General features: G+C 36.1%; 1 protein-coding gene across 1 annotated transcript; it reads left to right on the top strand.

Annotated features, from left to right (window-relative positions):
• The first annotated feature begins 3,808 nt into the window (after positions 1-3,808).
• On the top strand, positions 3,809-8,689 carry LOC136235050 (uncharacterized). The gene is made up of 8 exons (XM_066024568.1): positions 3,809-4,168; positions 5,111-5,158; positions 5,288-5,417; positions 5,814-5,883; positions 5,969-6,017; positions 6,315-6,412; positions 7,940-8,078; positions 8,354-8,689. The coding sequence occupies exons 1-8, from the start codon at positions 3,848-3,850 to the stop codon at positions 8,498-8,500; spliced, it is 1,002 nt and encodes a 333-aa protein (XP_065880640.1). The 5' UTR covers positions 3,809-3,847; the 3' UTR covers positions 8,501-8,689.
• The last annotated feature ends 207 nt before the right edge of the window (positions 8,690-8,896 follow it).

Raw genomic sequence — 8,896 nt, 5'->3', positions numbered from 1 at the left:
TATATGTATGTGTTGCTTGCTTAAATTGCTCAGTATATAATTTGTATAAAGCCGACGCTTAGTAATCAGAGTGCTGAGTTGGAAGCTGACCTAAAATGTTATCTCCTAACTCATAATTAAAACAGCTCTAGTCAGTGTCTGATTAAAGTTGTCTCACACTTCACTCAACCTTGCTGACCTAAAGCTGAGTTAAATTGTCAAACATTAAATTAAGTCAGCCTTATTAAGCGAAAAAGTTATATTAGTTCCTACCCCCCTTGGAACTAATCCTATTACATTACACAGGACCAACAACCGTTTCCCTCCAACGGTTATTTCGAAATTCGAAATTATCGGTGCATCAAGTGTCATTATAAATAGGCCACTCAAACGCTTCATTCGATGCAGATCTTCATCAAGTCGAAACGCTGACCAAATTGATATTCGAAGTTCTGTATAAGAAAAGCAAAGCAAATCTTACACCAATTCCAATCTTTGTGTAAAAGTCTAGAGTGATCTTAGTTCATCTAAAGTGTTCTTAGCAATTGTTGTTTAGAACAGAAAACACTTATCATTTCTAGAAGTATAGAAAAGGGGAGTTGAGTGCTCGGTCATAGTACTCAGCGGTAGAAATAGGATTGAGTAGAGGAATAAAGGAAGGTTTTCTTGTATACTCAATTGCTATTGTAAAAGGTTTGTGCTCTACATTTAAAGAGCTCAGTAGAGGATTCTGAAAAGCTCGGAAGGAATTCCGGGGACTGGACGTAGGCGGAGAGGCCGAACTAGGATACGTATGCTGAGTAATATCCTTCTAACCCTTAACTCCTTTATATTTTGCTTGCTTAAACACTGCCTAGTAAAACACTAAAACGAACACACGCTGAGTTGAGTGAACTGAGAAGCTGAGTTCAGGAATAGACTTAAGTGCTATCTCCTGACTCAAGAATAGAAACAGTCTTAGTCACTAGTTGACTAAGCTTGTGTCTAAAACTACTCAGTACCGCTGTGCTTAAGGATTAAGGTAAAGTCTTGCAAGAAAACAAGTCAGCCTTAACAGACAAATTTTTTAAATAGTTCCTAACCCCCCTGGAACTAATATTGTCACGTTACACGTGACCAACAATTTTGAAGCCAAAATTTTCAGCCGCATCCAAGTTTTATTATTTCATAAAATATCATGACATTTTTAATGTGATTTTCACAAAATAATAAAACAAAATGCACATTTCCTTAACTAGTTCAATGATCGTTTTAAGAAATGATTAATTCGTATCTTAAGATTGTTAAAAAACAATCTAATAATACAAATCAATTTTTCTTAAAATCATTTTATTAGTAAAAAATCATGTATTTTTTACCCAACACAGTCACCACTGTGAGTGAAAAGAGCAATTTTCAATAATGGATCAAAACACAAAGATATAAACACAAGCATTTGACTCACTTTGGCGTATTATTTTGGAAAACCTTACTTTTACTAAAATGCTCAAAATGTGGAGTCTTTCCAAGTTTGTTGATTTCATCATTTTTTATTAGAGTCTTCATCCGACTAACCGAGAAATTAGCCAACAAAGTCAACTTGAAAACACAAATTCTTGATTTATGGATACAAGTATTAATTCTGACATCTTGTCCTTTAAAACACAGTTCTTTTCCTCTTATTCATTTTAGTTCTTTTATTAGTGTGGATGCGCATGTTATATGCGTTTAAAGCGTAAATAAATACGAAAAGCAAATTATTACAAATTCTGAATGGGGAAAATGGGGGTACATATCTTACATCGGGAATATAAGAAAAAACAAGTTTTAGTCCACGCATAAGAATGTATGAATGATTGGATCTTGACTCAGTCACATGAAACATTTTAATGCCTCTGAAATCGGGTTCGGCTATAAAACATTTGTATTCTGCTGGTTTCAAGAGATATCTTCTTCATGAGAGGGGGATGCTCCCATCATCACCATTTGCTAAAGGAGTAATCAGATACATTGATATTAAGAATGACCTTGGAGTTCTATCATCGCTGCGTGGCTCTATAAAGAGCGACACATAGCTCAGATCTATAGGTCTGCTCATTTAAAACCATTGTGACACCAAAACATGCCTAAAAATCGGGAATAACATTTTCTTTGGAAATTTGAATTTTAGGTAATAGTCGTACGGCTAAGAGGTAAGAACCATGTTGGTGAAATGTAATAGCCGTATGGCTGAAATGTAAGAGTTGTATGGCTGAAGTGTTATGTAACAACCATAAGGTTGATGAGTGACAATCATACGATTGTATAACCAATTATTGGTGGTAACTAGTGACCGGTCAGATCTATCTAGTGGTTGGATTTAGTCATTCGCTGAGATGATTTCTGACACACGTCGAGTAACAGTTGTAAGGTTGAGAGGCAATAACCATATGGTTGAAGCGTTATAGCCGTATGGCTAAAATGTGTGATCGTATGGCTGAAATGTTACAGTCGTATGGTTGAGATGTAGTTGTTGTATGGTTGAGAAGTATGTTTTTATATATTGGGAAAGACCAAATCGATTTGTTCGAATAACATGCTTTTTATGGGAAGCTCGAATATTAGTTTTTATCAAACAAGCATGAAAACCAATGCTCACAACTTTCCCATAAATATTAGACTTAAAACTATAATGTTTTGTATATAATGACTAAATTTGGTTTTTCAAATAACCATATGATTGAATTTGTAATTTAGCATATTGTTGTTAAGAGAAGTTGTGGAACAAATTTTTGGAAGCCTTTTATTGTGGTTAATTTTGTTAAGAGACAATGATTCAAAAGAGTATATTATTATTGTCTTGACTTTGGATTCTGTTATTATAGAACATGTTTTTAGATAAATTTTTTTTGGTTCGTAAGTATATCCACCGCCGACAGCAGTGACTATTAACTTTCGCAGATGGTTTGTACTTTTTAGATAATTTTTAACACCATTGAAATAAATTTTAGATTTTAGATTAAAAATAAATAAATCCGGGAGGCCGTGGGAAGCCTAACTGAGCCGAGACAACTGTAATAATTAGGGGTGGACAAAAAAACCGGACAAACCGAAAACCGATAAACCGAACCGAAAAATACGGTTAACAAAACCGACGGTTTTCCTTTAGGGTTAAAAAATATTCTGGTTCGGTTTCGGTTTTAAGTGTATAAAAACCGCAGTTAACGGTTAACCAAACCGTTTAATATATACATATATAAAAAATATATATTTATTTAGTTTGTAAATATATACATGAAATACAAATTATACACTTCCTAAATACTAATACTAAATACTTAACTAATAACTAATAACGTATTATACGATCCATTATAATTTTTATATCTTTTCTTTTGTCCAATACCAAATTAACCTAAGCCTTTGTTTGGGAGTTTGGAGGTTAATAGAGGTGAGAGTTAAAGGAGGTAATGGAAAGGGAAGGGAAGTGATGGAATGGAAAATTAAAAGTTAACCTTGTTTGGGAGTTTATAGGATGTAAATGAGGTTAAATGTTTAACCTTGTTTGAGAGTTTAAGTATGGAGGGAAATGAATGTTAAATTTACACTACAGAGACAAGAAATTTTAAAAAAGTTTACGTTGCTCCCGTTAACCCCTAATTTGGAGGTTAGAGTTTGGAGGTTAGAGGAAATAAAGATTTAACCCCATTAACTTCCATTTACTCTCAAAAAATATCTCCCAAACAAGATTAACTTAATACTTAACCTTCCGTTACTTCCATTTATTCCCATTAACCTCCTCCCAAACAAGGGGTAAGAATCTAAAATAAATAACTAATAACCGCAGGCAAATATAAAATGAAAAAGATAAACGAGGAGGAGTGAGTTGCACAATTGAGTTGAGGTGAGTATGATTGCAATGGCTCTATGTCTCTCCCGCCCAAACCTTTCCCTCCCGAGAATGGCAATGAAGCCCCCAGCTGTTGCTAGTGAATCTCAGAAAATGCGTGTTGCGTATGAGTTGAAGAAGGGGCAGACCCGTCTTTTCCACCAGCTTCCGTCTGGGCTGAACATGGAGGTGATTGAACAGAAGGGTAAAGTAGATTCAGAAAACCCACCATTGGTGTTCATACATGGCAGCTACCATGCCGCTTGGTGCTGGGCTGAAAACTGGTTACCCTTCTTTTCAACCTCTGGCTTTGATTGCTATGCGCTTAGCTTGTTGGGCCAGGTCTGGTCCTCTCCTCTCTATTTAATCTATCCATTTCATTGCTTTATGTTTCATATATTTCAATGTCTATGCATTCATGTGCTTTTTATGTAAATATCTTACTGAACTATAGTTTAATTATCCTTTACAATTGTTTTATGATGTTAATTTGCCCCATTTTCTTATTTAGCTTTGAATCTTTGAATCTGATAAGCTAATTCTAAATTCTAATATCTTTTTCATATATATGAGATGTTTAAGGTTTATTGTAAAGTCTTATCTCCAAAGAGAGATTTCCAATTAGATATTGGTAACTAATTAAATGTTTAATGCTATTCCTTCTAAATTGGGATATTTTGGTCGGACTACTATATGATTCGGGATGAAGTTTTTCAAAGATTCAGAAACTTAGGATTGAAATTGAAGCACTCAATGGTTAAAACACACTTTTTCTAATAATAAACTGGGGAGGAAACAGGTCCATATCTAAATCTCTATTCCGGCTTTTCCAAAGTTCTTCTTTTGTACATATGTAAGATGAAAATCTAGACAAAAACTGCATTTGAGAATTGAATATTTTTCTTCTAGTTTTGTACTGACACGCATGATCAGCTTGGGAGCAAAACGAACTTTGTATTAAGACAGTTTTTATTTTGTAATTTCATCTAAATCTTTCAAGGAAATATTGTGTGGGTTTGGAAGAGAAGCAATCATTTCATTTCCACTCAAGTCCTACAAAACAAGACAAGCATCTTCCTTTGCTTCATCATAATTTAATTTCTGTTTTGACATACTTTGGTTACCTTCAACTTTTTAGTAGCATTTCATAGTCACCTTCTACTACTTATAGACATGTTAAGGTCATTAATGCTTTACTTGCACCAAATGCAGTAGCTTTTTAGTACTGGATTAAGTGAATTATTAGGGTGTTGTTTATGGGATTCCTTGCCCATTTGTTTACAGGGCGAAAGTGATGCACCACCTGCTGCTTCTTTTGCTGGCTCTCTGCAGGTATTCTAGCTCTCTACTAGATTCTAACCCTTATATTGCCTTATAATAATATTTTGTATTCTTATTCTAGACATTCTATTATTTTTACACAAACAAAACTGTTCAACTTCCGCACCAATTATGCAGTAGACGCATGCAAGTGATATCGCCGACTTCATCCAGAAAAAAGTCAAGATGCCACCGGTATTGCTTGGACATTCATTTGGAGGGCTAATTATTCAGTACTACCTTGCAAGAATAAGAAATGAAAAGTTTACAGGTAGTCTTTGTCTTCCTATGTTTGGTCTTACTGACGTAGACAAGTTGACTATTACAATGGCTCTTATCCTCGTGTCAGCAGGGTGAACAATTATAACTTAATTGCATTTGAATAAGCGATTGTAAACCAACAAACTGTTTTTTACGTGTCAATTTTATGAAAAAAAGAAAATACTCCTCAAAGAGGCATATTAAGATATGAATTATGTAAATATCTTCAGTGTTATAAATGCAGAACCTATTTTTTCATCCTTTGCCTATAGAGCTTAAGCGTCTAGGATGGATGATTCTTTGATGTTCATATTCTTTACCTTTTCGCTGTTTTGTAAACATACTCTCATTGGACTTGCTCCCTTCTACTGACTTCATGCGTTATTCTCATCGGACTCGCTTCTAGAAGCGAAGAATCTTTTTCCTGATCTTGCTGCAGCTGCGCTTATCTGTTCCGTACCTCCTTCTGGTAATAGGTAATTTCACATGGTATATATCTATGGATATGCTGTTCCTGCAGTTGAGATATACTAGACTGACCTGTTTATTTTCTGTGTGCAGTGGGTTAGTGTGGCGGTATCTCTTTTCCAAGCCTATTGCTGCTTTTAAGGTACTTGATTTATATTCATGGGAAGAGCCATCAATGTTGGAACACAGGAATAGGAGAACCTTGATTAAATCCTTCTATAATTTGCACTTCATCATTACCAAAAGTAGATTATCAGTTTCGGACACCAGACCTGCTAGCTGTACTTTTTAGCTTCTTACTATACAAATCCTCTTATGCTTTCTTTGATCTGCACAATTTATACCTGTATAATTATAAAGAAACTGTATTATCTTTAGTAGATATTCACCTTTGGCTATGAGTAATGACGGAACTAAAATTCATTTGAACTATAAACAGGTGACACGTAGCTTGGCAGCTAAAGCTTTTCAAACTGACCTCTCTCTTTGCAAGGAAACGTTTTTCACATCAACAATGGAGGATCATCTAGTGATGCGGTTCGTCCCCATACCTTGTGATAGAGAATGTTATAAAGGCCCATTAATTGATCAGCTTTCTCATGACCCTAATGTTCGGAGTCTAGTGATTGAAGCAGTTAGTTATTTGATTGCCTTTGGGAGAGTGATAGCTGAGTCCGTTATATTTGTGTTGACGGTCATTCTGCTCTTTGATTAGTTACTTTGGGCATCGGCCTTAGGCTCGGACGACAACAACAACAACAAAGCCTTAGTCCCGAAATGATTCGGGGTCGGCTAACATGAACCATCATATAAAACCGTGAAAATCAAGTCGTGTCAGCGACACAGATTCGCTCCCTCCACTCCATCCTATCCACTACCATATTTTCCTCAATTCCCAATAAACTCATATCACTCTCGATCACCCTCCTCCAAGTTTGCTTAGGTCTTCCCCTACCCCTCACCACTACATCCCTTTGCCACTCTTCGGTTCTCCTAACCGGCGCATCAAGCGCTCTACGTCTCACATGGCCAAACCACCTTAGTCGGTTTTCTCTCATTTTATTCTCAATAGATGTGACCCCTACTTTTGTCCTAATTATTTCATTACGCACCCGGTCCTTTCTCGTGTGACCACACATCCATCTCAACATACGCATCTCCGCCACCGACATCTTATGGATGTGGCAGTGTTTCACTGCCCAACACTCCGTACCATATAACAATGCTGGTCTAATTGCCGTCCGGTAGAATTTTCCCTTCAATCTATTAGGCATGCCGGGATCACAAAGGAAACCCGTAGCACTCTTCCACTTCGACCAACCAGCTTTAATCCTATGAGCAACATCTCCATCTACTTCTCCATCCGTTTGGATAATAGATCCTAAATACCGGAAGCAATCCGAGGCCTGAACAACTCTCCCATCTAGGGTGATTGTCCCTGCCTCCCTACTCCTACGGCCGCTAAACTTACACTCCAAATATTCTGTCTTACTTCGACTCAACTTAAAGCCTCTAGATTCTAGAGTTTGCCTCCATAGTTCCAACTTCATCTCCACTCCTTCTTTCGTCTCATCAACCAACACAATATCATCTGCAAACAGCATGCACCATGGCCTTAGGCTCGGACAGTAGGAGAAATTCTGCTGGTTGCCTCTCTTTGTTATTTCTGTTTGGCTCATTTGCATTGCTAAAATCTGGCTTCCTCTTTCTCCTCCATTCATATTTTTGTTATCTGAGTTTTTCTCATCATCTTGCAAGCACCTGAGCATCTGATGTTGTTCAAAATGATAAATGGTAATGCATCTATTAAGTTCGTATATCATTTTATTGACTATGTCTTGCCCTAACAAATTGTGGTTTTCGCATAGAATTTTCCAAGTTCAAGGTTTTAAAGAGAGGTGCATGTGCATAATTAACAAATACCTTATGTATTTTACACTGTTACTAGACTGTAATTTAGTATCTAAGGTCATTCTTCTCCTATTATTTTATATCCAAACTTATTGGAGTGCATGCTGAAAGATTTTGTCATGTGTCTGCTCCTGCTGTCTTGGTTTCTTTCAGGTACCAGGAGCTAATGAGAGAGAGCTCGAGGATGCCCTTGTTTGATCTACGAAAGCTAAATGCATCTCTTCCAGTTCCTTGTGTTCCAAAATCTTCCATTGATCTCCTTGTTTTGGGTGCAACTAATGACTTCATAGTGGTAATATACATACCTGACCTTGTCGCAATTCTAACTAACATTCCTTTCCTGTGTTGATTTTAAATTTCCTTGATACAGAGTTTAAAATCTTATTAAAGTTATTGTCGAAAATTATTCTAAATGGAAGCTTAGGAGGTCTACAGAACTTGATCAATGTCTCAATAAAAGGAAACTAGTCTACTAGATATTCTTAGGTTCTCCATTATGTGCTTTTTTTCCTCATGTTATAAGAATATAGATCAACTAAAATCTAATTGGCCTAAAAAACGTTTTAGGACTCGGAAGGACTTGATGAAACGGGAAGATTTTACGGTGTATCAGGGGTCTCGGTGGAAGGGGTAGGCCATGATATGATGTTAGATTGTGCCTGGGATAAAGGTGCAGAAGTTATCCTTTCATGGTTAACTGGTCTGAGCAGGTAGGACTAGTTAGAATTTGCACAAACACAACAAACTATTGGGATTGAAGTTTGTGAGTTCCTCGTGCGTTTTATCTTTACATGAAAGCAAATGAGTTGCTGTATGGATTATGAAAATGAAACACTAAAGACCACCTAATCTTTGTAAGATCTGCTTAATAATTATTTTCAATTTCAATTTAAGTGATGAATATTATAAGTGTTGAAAATATTGAATGATTTAATTTATATAAAAATATTAGCGGGGCGTTTGATATTCTATTGGGATAGGGATAAGGATAAAGGTTGGGATAGGGATAAGGATAAATTGTTGGGATAAGGATAAAAATATGTAGTCGAGAATTATTATTCAATATTTGATACGTGGGATAGGGATAGAGATAAAATAATACATTTTACT

Source organism: Euphorbia lathyris, chromosome 1, assembly GCF_963576675.1.
Source record: "Euphorbia lathyris chromosome 1, ddEupLath1.1, whole genome shotgun sequence".
Taxonomy (NCBI): Eukaryota; Viridiplantae; Streptophyta; class Magnoliopsida; order Malpighiales; family Euphorbiaceae; genus Euphorbia; species Euphorbia lathyris.
Note: the sequence above shows the minus strand (reverse complement) of the source record. Positions and strands in the feature narration are given on the sequence as shown.